The sequence below is a fragment of the Bufo bufo genome, chromosome 3, assembly GCF_905171765.1.
Source record: "Bufo bufo chromosome 3, aBufBuf1.1, whole genome shotgun sequence".
Classification (NCBI taxonomy): Eukaryota; Metazoa; Chordata; class Amphibia; order Anura; family Bufonidae; genus Bufo; species Bufo bufo.
In genome coordinates, this window is record NC_053391.1 from 489,817,956 (window position 1) to 489,835,960 (window position 18,005).

Genomic DNA, 18,005 nt, shown 5'->3' on the forward strand with positions numbered 1-18,005 from the left:
TGTGTTATTGCAGTGTGAATCCTGACATCTGCATGGGGTCCATCAGCTTGTCTTCTCTTGACTACATTTCTTTTAATAGACAGAGCCTGTTCTGACTGCAGTCCAGGAGGAGAGTCGCTCAGAGGGAACTGTTGGCTTCAAGGTGTACAAGAAATACTTCCTTTCTGGATCCAGCTACTTTATGATTTTTTTACTTCTCCTGCTGAACATCTTAGCACAGGTATGTGGTCCTTGCAGGCTTTTTAAGAAAATGAATGGGGAATGCTAGGTGGGGTGACTACAGTCGGCCATTTTATTATTAATATTTTTTCATTCTTGAGTCTTGTGTAACAAAGATTGTAGTGTGCTGCCAGTTATCAATGGGAGATGGGAGAAGTCCACCCCCCCACCATTACTTTACTTTTTTTGCCATTTTTATTTTTTGCAATTAAAATAATGAAATGTAAAAACTGTAATAAGCACAGAAAGTTACATAGGAACAGATACTGCATATATACGTGAACTCTGCGTGCTATTGCTGGAATATTTGACAGAATTTGAATAGCTTGGTCTTAAGACATGTTTGTATTATTACATACATTGTTACATTGCATTGTATATTTAACCACAGGTTTCATATGTTTTGCAAGACTGGTGGCTTTCTTACTGGTAAGTTTTTTCCAAATAATTATTTTTTTTAACTGCATAAAATAAGCAAAAAGTGTCACCACCTGTCTACATTTAGTGGCACATGTACCAATATCCTCAATCCCAATAACTCCTTAGGTGAATTAGCATGAAACTTAACTCTTAACCCCCTAGTCATCAGTATGTTTTGGGCCCTAGTGACTAAGCAATTTTTACATTTCACCATAAATAACATGATTTTATTCTCTGCATTATATATTTTTATTTATTTATTTTAGGTTTTACTTTTTAAGCACAATAAAACCCTCTTAAACAGATAAATAAATAAAAATGATTTTACATCACTGTATCTTAAGACCCAGAACTTTTTTTTTTTTTTTTTTTTTTCCTACGGAGCTGTACGGAACTGTCAGGAATAGGCAGCAAAACAGCAATTCTGTCAGTTTTTACTGCTTATGCAGTGTATTATACTGTATTATACTGTCAGTGAGATACTGGTGGCCTTACCTCATTTGTGGGCTGCCGATGTCTGAGAGAGAGACCCCTTCCTCTAAACCACTTAGATGCTGTATTTGCTATTGGCCACCACAGCTACGGTGTTAAACAGCCCGGTTTGGCATTTCTGATGATCTGGGTCTTTAGAACAGGACCCTGGTTCAGGCTGGGTTCACATGGGCTTTGGCTCAGGATGCGCCCCGAATGCATTGCTGCAAACCCGCGCGAGTAGGTACACAATTTCAGTCAGTTTTGACTGCAATTGCGTTCCATTGTTTAGTTTTTATCGCGCGGGTGCAATGCGTTTTGCACGCACGTGATAAAAAACTGAATGTGGTACCCAGACCTGAACTTCTTCACTGAAGTTCAGGTTTGGGTTAGGTGTTGTGTAGATGTAAATTTTTTCCCTTATAACATGGTTATAAGGGAAAATAATAGCATTCTTTAATACAGAATGCTTAGTAGAAGGTCAATTGAGGGTTAAAAAAATAAATTAACTCGCCTCCTCTAATTGATCGCGTAGCTGCCGGTCTCCTGTTCTTTCTTCAGGATCTGTCAAAGGACCTGTGGTGACGTCACTGAGCTCATCACATGGTCCATCACCCTGGTGATGGATCATGTGATGGACCATGTGATGAGCACAGTGATGTCACTACAGGTCCTTTGACAGGTCCTGAAGAAAGAACAGGAGACCGGCAGCTACGCGATCAATTGGAGGAGGTGAGTTAATTATTTATTTATTTTTTAACCCTCAATTGACCTTCTACTAAGCATTCTGTATTAAAGAATGCTATTATTTTCCCTTATAACCATGTTATAAGGGAAAATAATACAGTGAATAGACTTTCATCTTAGCAACCATGCGTGAAATTCGCACCGCATCCGCACTTGCTTGTGTATGCTTGAGATTTTCATGCAGCCCCATTCACTTCTATGGGGCCTGCGTTGCGTGAAAAACGCACAATATAGAGCATGCTGCGATTTTCAGCATTCAACGCACAAGTGATGCGTGAAAATCACCGCTCATGTGCACAGCCCCATAGAAATGAATGGGTCCGGATTCAGTGCGGGTGCAATGCGTTCACCTCACGCATTGCACCCGCGCGGAAATCTCACCCGTGTGAACCCAGCCTTATAGATGCTAGGACACATCTCTGCTCTCAGTATGGCTAGCCTTATCAATCAAGTGGAGGAATAGAAAGGTGAGTGGGGGAGGTATACCCATTGGGTCCCTCCCAACTCATCTGGTTGAGGCAGGCACAGGGGACGACCAGCAGATAAATAAAAGGAGCATTATTTGTGGGTGAATAACATACAACACGTTTCGGAGTTCTAGGACCCCTTTATCAAGTATATTTCGATGATTGTCTAAGGCAGGCACTAGTATCGCACTCAGTGATAGTTATATTGTTACTTGTTACGAAGTAAGCAGTGGTAGGTAAGGGCTTCTGTGCACACTGCACTGCATGGTGAGAAGCAGTACAGCTGCTGGGTGCGAGCAACCCGCGTTTTTGTTTTTTACTCACAAAAATAAATCTCCTTTCATTCATCTGGTGGTTGTCCGCTGCACCTGCCTCAACCAGTTGAGTTGGTCAGAACCCATTCTTGTGATATCCTTCCAGCGTTTTGGTGACTTTGCCTGGAGGATTCCACCTAAACGTATTGGCATGTGGTCCACAAAAAATACGGATGACGTCCATGTGCATTCTGTTTTTTGTGGAACGAAACAGCTGGCCCCTGATGCGGACAGTAATAGGAAGGACATGTTCTATATTTGAATGGAAATACGGAAACGAAAGGCATACGGGAGTACCTTCCTTTTTTTTTGTGGATCCATTGAAATGAATGGTTCCGTATACGGAACGCAAAAAAAAGAACATAAACGGGGGGGAAAGAAAAGTTAGTGCAAGAGGCCCAACTGTGTGAAAAAAACCTGCAATTTAAAGGAAAACCAAACAATTAATCATGAAATATAGTTGCCATCACTGTTTGCAGAATTTTTTGCGCTTGACTCATTTTTGTAGACGAAACAGGAGTTAATCTTCTGCTAAAAAGTTCCAGCTAGAAACAGGCTAAGGGGTGGGCGTTTAGTCTTTTTGTCCTACTACAGACTGGGTACAGCAGAGAGGCCAGACACAGGATAGTAAGGGGGAAATGAATGAGCTCCTGTGACACAGAGATTAAACACATGATAGAAAGAAAGAAATAAAAGTGCTGATATATATAATTTTCTTTAGTGTTTTTTCAAAGGGATTGTCCAAGTTTAAATTAACACCAAGTCAGCAGTAAATGAGAGAAAATCACTAAAAAAAAATCCTACCGACCACTTTCTCCTCGCTCATCGCTCTCTGGTGGTGGTGAGGTCCTGTACTCATTACATTACCGCTGTAGGCAATCAGTGGCCCAAAGTCCTATTCGGTATACTACTGTGGCCAGTGATTGGCTGCCTGGTGACCTAGTGTGTACAGGTCATCTTCCTTGCTGCAGCAGTGACGTCATCAGCGCTGCAGGACTGAAGCATGATGCTGGGAACTGCAAGGAAGAAATGGGTTGAGTTGACTTTTTGTTATTTTATCACATTTGGTTTTTATTTAACTCCTTTAATGCTGTATTAAGTCCTCCAAGGGCATATACTGATATTGCTGTATTGGGGCAAAAAATGACTGCATGATGGCACTCAGCATTTTTTACATTTCTGATTTATTTATTAGGGCAAATGAGCAGGAAAATCTGAATATTACTACTGGGGCCAATAGCAGTGACCCACAACCTGAGAAATTAGATCTCAACTTATATCTTGGAGTTTATGCTGGTAAAGTAAATTTTTAATTATTATATATTTTTTTACAATTAAAGTGCTTGTCCTACTACAACAATTTTTCTCTTATCTACAGGATAGGTTATGAGTGATTGGCATTAGGGCTGAAACGATTACTTGATTAAATCGAGTAACTAGACACAAAAAAGGATTAGTTTGTGACATGTGACCACGGAGCGTGAGTGAATCGCTTGCTATTACTCACTGCTCTGTGGTCACCCGCCTGCCCGCGCTGCGCTGGATCCTGACACATCGTCAGGACATAGTGCACGTAAGGCTAAGGAGAGGTAAGTATTTTATTTCACTGGCACGGTGGGTGCAGCCGCTGATGGCACTGTGGGGGGAGCCTGATGGCAGTGGGTCTGATGATGACATTGGGGGGGGGGGGGGGGCTTGATTAGTTTTTATAAAGGAACGTTCTTTTAATTAGTTTTTCCTATTAGAGTACTAGATTAATCATTGGATTAATTGATAGAATAGTTTATTTCGAAAATAATCAATAGCTGCAGCCCTAATTGGCATGTACCTGGACCACTGGGGCCCCCGCTGATCACTAAAACAGTGGCCTGTGTTCCCCTATTTGAAAGGAGCAGCAGAAGTGAATGTGCACTGCTGCTCTATGGGACTGCTGGAGATAGCCAAGCGCTTGTACTTGGCTATCTCTGGCAACCCTATTTAAACAGGGGGACTTGGGCCCCATTTTGGTGATCTGCAGGGGTCATCCCCAACAATCCTGTGGATAGAGGGTAAGTTGTTGTAATGAGAAGGTATTAAATAATTTTAATGATGTTTTGGATTATTCTTATGCATCTGTTTGCATTTATTGAATGTGCTTCTTGGGCATGGTCTTCTCACATTACTAGCCCTGTACAACCAGTTTATTTTGGTGGCCTTGTTGCTGGAAGCCTCTGATACGAGCTGTCTGCAGATGAGTGACAGGATGAATGCACCTTTCCACTGCAGGGAAGACCAGGCTTTAAAGGGGTACCCATTGAAATCAACGGGCAGTATTTCACCAGAGCAGAGGTCCCAACTGCAGTTGTCACATTTCATCTTTTTTATTTTAGTTTTTTGTTTTTTTCTTTTTGATCCAACATGCATACAATTCACATGCCCTTTGACACTGTAAAATTATTTTGTGATTTCAGCTGCAAATAAAACATGAATAATCTGCCATATTTACTACATCCGTGTGACCTCACCGAATACAAGGCTTTTGTCTACTATCATCTGAAAAATCAAAGTTAACCTAGTACCTATTGCTCCTTCCAGGTATTCTAAATGTACCTTTACTTTGTCCAGCCATTCGTGCATCTTTGAGAAATTACTTAAATTAGTCATTAGTGCACCCTAGCTCCTCCGCGTTCTCCTTCCAGCTCCTCACACAGTTGTTTCCTTGTCAGGGTCAGGTGTGAAGATGTATGGGAAGCTTGGAGAATGAGGCAAATATATTATGTACTGAAATGCATGGCCATGCCTTTGGTGCACCAGATCACTAAATTCCGTGAAGAATAAAAAAGTTTTTTCTCAAAGATGCAGGAACGGAGGGACAAGCTAAATGTAGGTTTCTAATACCTGAAAGGAACACTAGAGGGCATTAGGTTTAGGTTAACCGTTACAGTATTTTTCAGGTGACAGACTTCCTTTGGATCATTAAAAGATTGAACTCTGAGGCCTGGGGGTTGTTTTCGTTGTATTTCAGATTAGGAATTCCACACTAGACTTCTGGATTTCTTACGTTTTACTGTCTAAATAATCACAACCTAAGAATGCCAGTAGACGGTACATTCACAGGAGGATGCACATTATGTGTAAAACATATTTTTTACACTTTAATTACATAGTGACAATATGTAATTTGGTGAAGCATCTTTTAAAGGGGGCATGACCATGGGATGTGTCTTATATTGCAACTTAGTCCAATTCACTGAAAGGGACATGACTGTTGGCCTTGCTCCTTTCCTGTCCTTGCCATGCCGCACAGCTTGGGACTTTTTAAAGCCACAATACTACAGCAGCACCAGCGATGAGGGGATGCCGCACAGTCGCAAGGTTACAGGAAAGACCACGGGAAGCATCCGTGCGTTCTGCTTTTCATGTAGTTCTTTAGGAACTCAGCACCGCAGCTGTAGAAATGACTGCTGATTCCTATTAAAGATGGTTGTGTTGCTCCTTACTGGAGATTTACTCTCATACAAAAGACTGAATGTTAGATTGTTAGTAGTGTGCTGTTATAAACCCATATGAAAACAAAACTTTAAATCACAAGTTCTTCTTCATCATTATGTTTCAGGTCTGACGGTGGCTACTATCGTGTTTGGTTTTCTGCGCAGTTTACTAATGTTTCACGTCCTCGTCTCTGCTGCCCAGGCATTGCACAACCAAATGTTCAGCTCTCTCTTGAAAGCACCAGTGTTGTTTTTTGACAGGAACCCAATTGGTAAGTCTGTGATATCACGGCTTTGTTTACATTTTATTTGATTGAACGTAAAGCTTCAGCAAAACACGATCAAAAAGGGCCATCTTCTCTTCCTTGTCGGCGTTTCTTACAAAGTTTGCATAATCCAATAGTGTAAGTCACCGCCTGTAGAACCATTAAAACAAAGTATATCATTGATGCCTCCTACTAAAATTGTAAGTACCAACCCAATAATATCAAGCAATAAAAGTCAGTAAAGAATTATATAAAAAAACAACCAAAGATGTGTGTAAGGGTGGTTAAAAGGTGACCTGTGGAGGTCTCGGAGTACTGAATTATCACAAATGTTACCAAGCAGCTCAATTAGCCCTGCTTCACTCTATCAGAGATTTGGTTTTCCCTTTAAGCGTTTGAGACTAATCCCCTGTCCATTCACTCCGTACTATGGACTCCACCCGCCTCTCGATCCACGATTTACTAATCCCATCCTTAAGCAATCTCTCAAAATTTGTGATTCTGTTAAATATTCAGCTTGGTTACTTTCTTGCCTCTTTTACCACCCCAAAAGAAAAACACTTTCCCCCAGGACAGGATTCCCCAGGATCATTTAGCTACCGTCCACAGAAACCTTTCATTATCTCAAAGTAAAACATTTTATTGAATTCCATTAAAAAAATGTAACGACCCCTCTTTGACTTTTTTTTTTAAACATACTGTCTGCATCATCCACATGCTAGAGGTCTCCTTGTGGAACATTACACCACCCTAGTACATACTTCCTATAGAACCCAACTGTCCTACATCTCAAAGTGGGAATCTGACTTGGGCTCTACCTTAAAGGGGTTGTCCGGGTTCAGAGCTCAACCCGGACATAACCTTATTTTCACCCCGGCAGCCCCCCTGACTTGAGCATCGGAGCAGTTCATGCTCCGATGCTCTCCTTTAACGTGTGCTATATCGCACAGGGCAAGGGCTCTTTTGTTTACAATCACACACTGCCGGTCGGAAGCTTCCACCTGGCAGTGTGTTCGGTGATGTCACCGGCTGTGATAGGTGTGCTTTAGCGCTGCCCTAGCCGTTTTACTGGCTAGGCCAGCGCTAAAGCCCGCCCATCAGTGCTGTTGACGTCACCAGGCTTCCTGGCAGCCCCATGGAGAGCCCGGTACGTCACCGGAACTCCAAAAAATGCCTTTGCCCTGCGTGATTTTGTGCAGGGCAAAGGAGAGCAATCGGCGCATGAACTGCTCCTATGGTCAAGTCAGGGGGGCTGGGTGAAAATTTAGGTATGTCCAGCTTCAGCTCTGAACCCAGACAACCCCTTAAACTGGTGACCAGTGGAAACAAATTTTGGATTCTACAGATAAGTGCCCAAAACACATTAATGTTAGAGAAGTTGTTTAAAGTAGCATTCCGCTGGTATTTAGTTCCATCCAGAATAGCCCATGCTACTCTCCCAACTCTGTCAATCTGTAGGTGACCTACTGCAGTGGGATTTAAAGCAGCTCTCCTGGGTGATCCCTTCCTAAGGCTCATTTACCTCATTATATTTATGGCATTTACATTCGCCTCTGTTGTTGGTTCTATAATACAAATTAGCTTTGCCTTCATAGATTTTCTAGTTAGATGAAGCCTCTCTGAAGGGAGAGCGCAGCGACCATTGTTGATTGGAGATGGAGTTCAGACTCCTTGTATGCTGTGTAGCTGAACTGTAGTCAAAGATCACAGCTCAATCCAAAGGAGCTGAGCTGAAAAGCAGTACAGAAGAAAATAAATAGAAGGCAAAAGTTACCTTAATGGGGAGCTACATTAAAGAATTCAAACCGCCTGCACAGACCTTTCTGACATCTATTGTCAGCTGATTGCCTGGTCTCTTGAGTGGAATAGGCGGCCTGAAGACTGTGGGAGAGGACAGCACCAGGATTTTATTCTTTTTCATCCTTATGCCTCTCATGATAAATACTGTTTTTCATAATAACTGGCAAAAACAAAAATAGAATTCTAGTTTAGGGGATTCTAGTTTAGCACTAAACCTAGACATGAATGATAAAAGTAAACAAGAGGTAATCTTGCCTCTACTGTTTGTTGGTCTGGAACAAATGGGTGTAATTTGGTTATACTTGAAATCTACACCAGCCCATAACTGGCATACATTTTAGCTTGTGTTCCCTGGATAACCAAAGATGCGTTGGTATGTTTATGAATTTGGCACATTGTACACCAATAGGCTTTTGACTGGCGTATCAATCTACCATTTTAGTAAATCTGCCTCATAATCTAGAAATCCTGGACAAGAGCATAGAATCATCTCCTGCTTGTTTATACCATTTTGGCTAGTGGACAACTGGGTGGATTTAGCAGATGGGGCAGGGCTTCCAGACAGATGTCCTATGTGATTGTGATTAGGAGGAGGGAAGACATTGGTGAGCTACAATGTATTTTTCAGGAAATTAATTGTTTTGTCCATTTTCTGTGTTTACCTTTGACCTTTGTTCTCTGGAGCTTTTTGAAGAGTGGCACATTATTGATCTCATTTTCCGTCTTCTTTGTTTGGAAGTCTTTGTTGCTGGGAGTGTAACATGTAAATATGACTTTATTGGGATTGTTTGTTCTACGTGCTGCCTTTTGTGTTGTGAAGTGTCAACAGAACTGAATGTCAAAAATAGTTTTTCCACCCCTGACCTCTGTCATTTCTCTCTTTGCTCAGCATACTTGACTCTGCTCACCTGAATACCTTTAGGGTAGAACAGTCTAAGAATAGACATTTTATTTAGTCCGAGACACTACTTGTCTTAGCTTGCGCAGTTTGCATCACAGGATCATTAAGAGTAATTATTGAAGACTTTATTTTGGATTGGTCATTTTTCTAACAAGACAACACACGCTGGGGAAGACTTATGACAAATGCAAAATGCAGCTCAATTCCGTGACATCGTGCACCAAAAAACTGAATACATGCGGAAAATTTACAGTGTTTTTAGACACTTTTTGTGCCTCCCTAGGCAATGTTATTAAAGGAGTTCTCCAGGAATGTTTTAAAATGGCCACCACCAACCTATCCTACAGTATGAGCAGGACTGGTTGTCTCCACTTGCAGAGCGGCCTAGGGGGTTGAGGAAGTGGGGCCTCACTATAAACTACACTTTTGCACTTCTATATACAACATATTGGTGAGTTCTCCTGTCAGGCTGCTCAGCCATGATGGCATATCATAGGCAGGATTGCATTATCACTCTCTATTGTAGAGCAGTGTAGTGAGGTCCTGCCCCGGCAGGCAGTCCTTCTAACATACTAGGAAAGGTTGCGGGCAGCCATTTTAATACCTGCCCAGAGAACCCCTTTAATGGTGCATGCCTTTATTCGGGATAAATTATTGATGTAAAGTAAGTTAGCCAGCAGTTGATATAAGGAAGGGAAACCTTTCTAACAAGAGGCAGAATTTATCACACAATGTGCAGCAATGCAATATAACAGTATTTTTCGTCCAATAAGATGCCCCCCTCCCCCCCCCCCCCCCCGCGTCTTTTGGGGCCTATACAAATGAGCGCTCCCACTATGGAAGCGCTCATTAACTCATTAGTAGCAGAGGTTAGGAAATGTAGTGTTCCCCGGGCTTTGTACTCTTCCTGGTCCCCTGCCGTGGGCTGTGCTGTGACGGCGCACAACATGAGGACACTCTGTGACGTCACGCTCTGCACGTCTGGTCACAGCAGGAAGAAGTGAGCTGGATCCTAGGAGTGGCATTTCGGAGCAGGAGAGGCAAGTTGATTTTTATATTTATTTGCTCTGCAGGATGGGTGTCTGATCTGAGGTCTGAATGGGGGTCATTTACATTGGGGTCTGAGCTGAGGTCTGATTGGGGGTCATTTACATTGGGGTCTGAGCTGAGGTCTGATTGGGGGTCATTTACATTGGGGTCTGAGCTGAGGTCTGATTGGGGGTCATTTACATTGGGGTCTGATTGGGGGTCATTTACATTGGGGTCTGATTGGGGGTCATTTACATTGGGGTCTGATTGGGGGTCATTTACATTGGGGTCTGATTGGGGGTCTTATCTGAGGTCTTATTGGGGTCTTATTAACACTGGGGGTCTGATTAGGGCTGTGAGCTGAGGTCTGATTAACATTGGGAGTCTGATTGCTGGTCTAATCTGAGGTCTAATGAAAAATATATTTTTCTTATTGTCCTCCTTTAAAACCTAGGTGCGTCCTATGGACAGCTGCATCTTATAGGGCAAAAAATACGGGGGGGGAGGGGGGATTTATAATTAGGAGAATATTTGAAGTCAGTTTTGCTTCAGTCTGTGTTGGAGTACTTTGCCACATTTATCAAATGTTGCATGTTTGATAAATTTGTCTTGTCCTTAAACCTAACACTTCTGTCTAGAGAAGCTACTCCAATTTTCCTACTCCACCCTGCTCCTGGAGTGAGATTGCGACTTATTTGCGACTTTTAAAAAAAGTCTCAATGATAAATCTGGAGTGAAACTCATTAACATAGTTCACCACGCCCACTTTTCCATCCATATTATAAAACTGGAGTAAGTGATGTACACATCCAAAAAGTCGCAAAACTTTGCACAATCGCATAAATTATGCACAAGCGAGTGTAAAAAAGTTGCAAAAGCCCTATTTAGTGACTTTTTGATGCCAAAATTCTGGAGTGAAGTTATGATGAATCAGGGCCATGGTGTTTGGTGCAGTTTCTGCTCGCATCGTGTAGTTCTAGGGTAACACATGTACACATGCACTTTTTGATGCAGATTTGGTGTGGAAACACATAGAAAGTAGTACAAAAAGACGTGTATTTTCTTTTTTCAAACCTGCACACTTATGCAGGTACACTTATGCGATCTAATTTTGGAACAGTATTAATAAATCCTCCCCACTTTGTCAGGAACATAAAGAGCTTCTGTCAGCGGAATCAACCCTTCAGTAAGTGGTATTTATCATGTAGAGAAAGTTAGTCACTTACTAATGTGTTGTTGTTGTCCGTATAGCCTCCTTTTTTGGATTGATAAATGTTTCCATCTCATTAAACACTGTTTTTATCCAGGGGTGCAATCCATCAGCAGTGGTGGCTGTGCTTGTACAATATAGGAAAAAGTGCTAACTTTGGTGACCGGGACCACAGCAGCATGCATAGGCTGGCACTTTTTCCTATATTGTACAAGCACAACCACCACTGCTGGATTGCAGGGTGGTTGTACCCCTGTTAATGAGTGATGTATAATGTGACACAAGGTAGAACTTGCAAGTCCTAGCCTAAAGTCTTGCTTTTTAGGGAATTGAATTTACAGTAGTTCTTTAAGAAACTCCCTTAAGTACCACAAGACCCAGGTTTGTATCTGCTTATGGAATGATTGGGCAGACCCTGTTTGATATTACTGATCCTGTATTCTCAGAACTGTTAGTCTGTAAAGGCAGATTTACAAAAAATTATTGAAATGCTATACAGGCAATCTCTGATTTATACAACCGTGAAGGAGAGCCTTTGGTGTAATCACCAGACCACATTTTGAGTTTATGCCAATTTAATGACCTATCCTGTGGATAGCTGATATATGCTTTACATTGGATAACACCTTTAATAAATAGATGGCTCCTAGCTTTGGCTATGCCGATACTTTGTTTTTAGGTAACAAAAGTTGGTACTGCCAGGAGATGAGCCTAAACGTGGCCCTACACATGGGGTGAATGTGTGTCAAACCTGCACTACCAGCATGCCATATAATGTGTGTGGAGGTGTCCCGACTGTCCTCTGATGGGGGGGAGGGGCAGAGAAGGGGTGTGTACATAGTTTTCAACATGCCCAATCCTTTGTTCTCATGGGACACTGCTCTCACGGCTGGTGAAGTCTGGCAGCCCCTTACCCCTCTCTATTGAGAACATGTGCACAGTCTGCACAACTGAAAGTCCATGTGGATTGGAGGTTAGAAGGAATACATGTGTTCTTCTGAAAGCCATTGAAGGTGTATGCCCTCCTTAATTGCTTGTTCAGTGGCATAAATTTAGATTTTTTTGTGCTTGTTTTATAGACTGGAGGCATAGCCTAGTAACTTTATATTTGGCAGCCTGGTTAATTCCTTTGCTCAGCATTGCTCTAGAAAAATATTCAAATATGTAAATTAAGTTGAATGTGCCCAGGGGTGGTCCTCAGAGCTGATGGTGCCTAGCCCCTCCCATCTTCTTCAGGCCTCTCTTCCACTTCTTTCTCTGTGTTGCCACCTCCTTAGTCTTCACCTGGCCAGAGCTGAAATTCATAAGTGCTACTTGGCCCATGATTGTCACGGCGTGGTGTGGGTAGATAATTCCACACCGACCACAAGAGGGAAGGGAAAAGGTACTAGGCCTGGAAACTAAGGAAAGGGGAAAAGGTCACCACCTAGTGAATCCTTAAACCGAGCCCTGACTACTATCAGTATGAACAAACCTTGATGGTAGAAATGTTCATACGCTGGAACCTAGGGCCCTATCTGACCCTAAAGTGCCCTGGATATAGTGTCAGGATAAGAGATGACCTGTTCCTTCCCAGCTGAAGGAACAGGAGACTCCCTCAGGCCTAATACCAAAAGTTAGGGGAAAACGACAAACAAGAAATTGTCACGGTCCCATCTGTGACAGGGACTAGAAGATCAAGCAGACTGGCTGCATGTGATTGACAGCCCCTTTGGCTTCACTTTTCTGTGTTGTTGCTAGGGATGACCACACCTCTTGTCTCAGGTGTAGCTTAAGTGGTCATTCCTTCTCCTCTATTTAGTCTGGCCTCACCCATCATGCTATGCAGTTGATAGCTCCTTGTTTGTGGAAGTCCTGGTGTTGGTTCTCTCTGAGTTCCTGCTTGTCTGCATACTTTTTGAAGTTAAGTTTATCTTCTTTGCTGTTTGTTGTTTTCCCCTACCTGCTGATATTAGGCTTTAGGAGGTCTCCTATTCCTTCATCTGGGAAGAAATAGGCCATCCGTGTCCTGACACTATCTGCAGGGTCCTGTTAGGGTGTGATTAGGCTTAGGTTCCTGCATATGAACATTCCTACCATCAAGGTCTGTTCATACTGATGGCAGTCAGGGATCGGCGTAGGGTCTCACTAGGTGTGACCATTTCCCTTTCCCTAGGTCCCAGGCCTAATCCCTTTTCCCTTCTCTTCTGTGTTCAGTGTGGAGTGTATTTACCACACTGCTCCATGACAGAAATAAAGGAAAGAGACTTAACTCCGAAGTATGCAGACGAGCAGGAACTCAGAGGAGAACCAACACCAGCACTTCCAACATCCAAAAGGAGCTATCAACCGCATAGCATGATGGGTGAGGCCAGACTAAATAAAGGAATTGGAATGAACATGGGTGTGGTCATACCCAGCAACAACACAGAATCAAGTGAAACCAGAGAGGCTGTCAGATCACATCAAGTGCAGCCATTATCTTAGATCTTCTGACCCCCATCACAGGAGAGACCGTGACAATGATGTGCCATCACCTTACCCACTATGGGCATCAGCCATACTGGGCATGCGCTAGAAGTGCAGTGAAGAGAAGAGGATGAACAGCAATGTAGCTCATGCACCAAGGGAGATAGACGTATTTGAAAAATGTCTGCGTCTCCTGCAGGCTGCTGCGATTAGTTAGGTCAGTGCTGGCATACTCCGTTTTGAGAGATTGCTAAAAATAGCAGTTACGTAATATAATGTTATTAATGTCGTCTCTATGAAGCACAAAAGCCTTACAATTATTATGAGTTGGAGAGCTGGAAAAGTTCAGATTCCCTGCAGTTGGAATGTGGTATTTGTGGATTACTATTTAAGCAATTCTCTATAAGTAAAGCTTTAAAGAATGCTTAAAAACGGATATTAAAACTATGTATTTGTTCTGATTAGATTGACAAATCTAGCATTTTGCATTTCTTGTTCTCCCTTATTTTGCTGCGTTATGTACACAAGAGGGCAGCATAGTTCAGTTAACTTGACATAAGCATCCGGCAATATCTCTTATAAAGCGCACCAGTCCATCTGCCGTGTTTTTTTTTCCTTTCATGACTGAGTGATAATACACACCGACTCCGAGAAACAAACTTAATTTGAATAGTTTTGAGTTTTTGCGTGCAGGGAGCGAGGTGGTTGTGCCAGCGACTGGTTGGTTTATAGAAGCTGTAGTTGTTTTGGCTGTGTGTAATTATAGAGAAATAGCCCTGCATTAAGTTTCGGCTCATGTCATTAATACGTCTGACACACTTAACGCATTTAATGACGTTAAGCTACTTTGGGCCATTTTCCCTTTGTAGTTTGCTTTTAAAATATTTATATGACATTTACTACTATTTTTAGTATTATTCTCATCGTCCAACGCCAACATATTAGCATCTTATATACTATTTATCTATGGTGGTTACTTGGTGGAGCTTACAGTGTGATTTTATTAATATATGGGCAAGAATAAAATATTTTTATTTATTTATTTTGGCCGGGCATCAGGAACTACAGTAATAAAACAGGGTACAATATGTATTTTATTTTTATTTATTTTTAAATTAGTTTCTTTTTTTTTTTTTTTTTACTAAGCTACTATAAAGCTTCCTGAAACGTCCATTATTATAGAGCATACCCTGTGCAATCCCTAGCTGAAAACTTTGGCACCAAACCCTGCGGCTTTGAAACCACACACGTTCTCTCTGACCTGAGCCAGCTTATATTATAATTGCAAGTGACTGAAGTATTCCAAGACAAAAGGTTGCATCAGTCTCCTTTATTCGGTGCAGCCGCATAATGACACCCTAAATATTATTTTTGGGTGTTTGAATGGAACAGCTAATAACTCGGGTAGGTGTGTCAAAGGAAGGCTGTGTGACTTAGCATGTTTGACAAACACCATAATGTTTTCCTACATAAGCGGTTCTGTGTATTCCAGTCCTTATCAGGGTGTGATATTAAATGATATTTTAGTGGGAGTTGTTCATTTGTACCTCATAGAATCATAAAAGCCCTTGTTACATTTCAATAGCTTTCCAGTGGCCCAACAGTAGATAACCCATTGTATTCACACTGCTTCAGCAGAGTCAACACGGTGTTAGATTGTTCTGTTTAACTGCATTATCTGCTAGGATAACCTAATACATCTTTTACATTTGTGTCACTTTGTCACATTCAGCATGGACTTTAGCCAGATTAGGGAAATTGATGATCTTTTAAGTGTGGAAGTGGTCCCGTGGTTTTATTTTCTTGTTGTCGAGAAGGACTTTTGTTTAATGTCAAATCAGATACATACGGACATTGGTCTGACCTCTGTATTATACAAAACGGGAAAAAATTATCTTATCTTTAGGGGAAAAAAAGACACTGTTTCCTTTTTGATCACAGGGATGCAGATGGAAACACCGTGCAGCTCCGATGCTGATTGAATGAAATGGTTCAGATTTATCTTTTTTGACAATTTGAGGCAGTGATTTCTATAGGATTTGACATTCGCTCTCTGATCTCCGTTTTGTGTACAGCTAACTCTACATAAGTGAGAGAAAATACAGGCATACTGACCTGAAACCTTGGCGGCAGGCCAGTGCTGAGATGAACCTTTTGTGTATTTATAGTTTTCTTTATTAAAATTTTTGCTATCCTTACTCGTTGATATTGAGATTCTCATGTGTATACTATTAACCCCTTAAATGTGCCAGTGATTCCTTTCTAATATGCAGTCACATTTTGCTCCTCAAGAAGCTATGGTAGATTGTAAATGGTTATGAGCAGGAGAGATTTATTTCTCCTTTTCGCTCTGGAACAATGAATGAAAACTCTGCTAATTTTGATTACAACAATATCAGAACGGAGTATCTTCATACAGAACGTGTGCAGATGTTAAGTTGTCTGCACCGACTTACTATTAAAAGCATTTCTTTCATTAAGACATTTCATTACATGTAATGAGCGGTAAGCTGAGCGTCTGTGCATACCTGGGATATTGTGATGTATGACGGATGCCTGGCAATTTCTGACATATGAATAATGACTGGGGTATTCTTATGTATGAACGTCAAGTCCTTTACCTTAGTTACAAGAAACGCTAATCACAGAATGTAAATTCATCTTTACATAGGACCAAACCCCTCAGCGCTATATGATGCATTGAAAACCTTTTACTATATGTGTGACTAGTTTAATGTCCGTATTAATAGGCTTAGATTGAGAGACTTCCCCTCCGCAATGTTTAATAAGTACTTTGAGAACAGTACTGATACAAGTATTGCATGTATGATGCACCTACTGAATAATCTACACACGGGGAGCACAGTGTCTTTAAGCCTGAGGTTCTACAGAAGATCCAAATATGTTGTTTCTTGTAGTTTTAACAAATCATCATTACATTACATTTTCTTCACAATTTTACCGTGATCCCATAATTGATACCTTTTTTTGAGGCGCACAATATATTGCTAGAGGAAATAAAGTGAAAAATATTTGACAATGTTTTTTTCCTATAAATCAAATAATTTAAAATAATGGGGATAGCTGTAAAAAGTAATATATTTATGTGTGTGTGTACTATATAATTATGTGTAAAATATATATAAATATATATATATTTCTCCTTTGTAATCACGCTGGTTTCTGCAGTACTGTGTTGGATTTCTTCTGAGCAGTAGTACTGACATTACTTGCATGCTGTACTATAACTGTGAGCCTCGTCTGCTGCAGGTTTGTGGTTTCCTCGTCTTGTGAAGTTTGATTCCATGTCATTTATCACCAACAATATAAAAAGGCCAAACAGTGATAACAATGATTCTGCGTTGTTACAATCAGATTAGAAGAGTTGGTCAGTACTGAAAATGCCAAGAAATCCAGATGTGTGGCACTGGATTAGCAGCAAGCAGTAAAATGAGCTTTGCCCTAAGTCCTCATTAAGTAGTTTTCTGCTCCTTATCTTTTTTGGGGGCTGTTTATTTAGTTCATTTGTGTCCTCTACTTGCCTTGTACCGCCCATCCAAAATTATGTCAAAGTATCCTCAAAGCTATGATGTATCTATTAAAAGTGCAGCGCAAAAACAGTAAGTACGCCGTGGAGATCTAGTATAACTCCCCGGGGTGTGTGTGTGTGTATATAATATAATATAATATATATATATATATATATATATATATATATATATTTATATTACACACAGATTAAAAACCTTAGCTCTAGATCATTTATTAATTCATGGAGTGACAGGTTCCCTTTAGGGATTCAAAGTAGGGGTGCACCCCATAGAGACCTCTAATACAAAAGTAAGCGTGGAAGTGTCTGGATCTTAATTGTGATACCAGTTGACAAGTCATTATAACCAAAGAGGGAGTAGTTAAAATAGTATTAGCAATATCTTAAGACAGAATCTAAGTGTGGAAAATTGTGAAATCTGCATGAGCTCTTTAGTTAAGTCAATGTTCTGCCCGTAAGTTTGGAGAAGGCGTCTGTGTTTGCATGTCTTCAAGTTGGGTTCTTTTAGGGAAATCATTTTGCTCATATTGGGTTCCTGTCATGAGGGCTTAGATAAAGAGCTTAGTCTAAAATCTCTTAAAGTTCAAGCGTCTGCCACTAGGGGCAATAAATAATTTCCTCATAGGCAATCGCCTTCTGTATTGTGCTCCTTCCGAGCTGTTAATCTAATTTAAACCTCCCTGATGATTCATC

General features: G+C 41.1%; 1 protein-coding gene across 1 annotated transcript in view; it reads left to right on the forward strand.

The window, feature by feature from the left end:
- ABCC4 (ATP binding cassette subfamily C member 4) overlaps nucleotides 1–18,005 on the forward strand; it is a 356,587-nt gene that overhangs the window by 153,322 nt on the left and 185,260 nt on the right. The window contains exons 16-19 of the mRNA XM_040425312.1: nucleotides 80–220; nucleotides 611–648; nucleotides 3,834–3,934; nucleotides 6,234–6,380. Of these exons, the coding sequence (XP_040281246.1) occupies nucleotides 80–220; nucleotides 611–648; nucleotides 3,834–3,934; nucleotides 6,234–6,380 (427 nt within the window). The remainder of the gene's footprint in view (nucleotides 1–79; nucleotides 221–610; nucleotides 649–3,833; nucleotides 3,935–6,233; nucleotides 6,381–18,005) is intronic.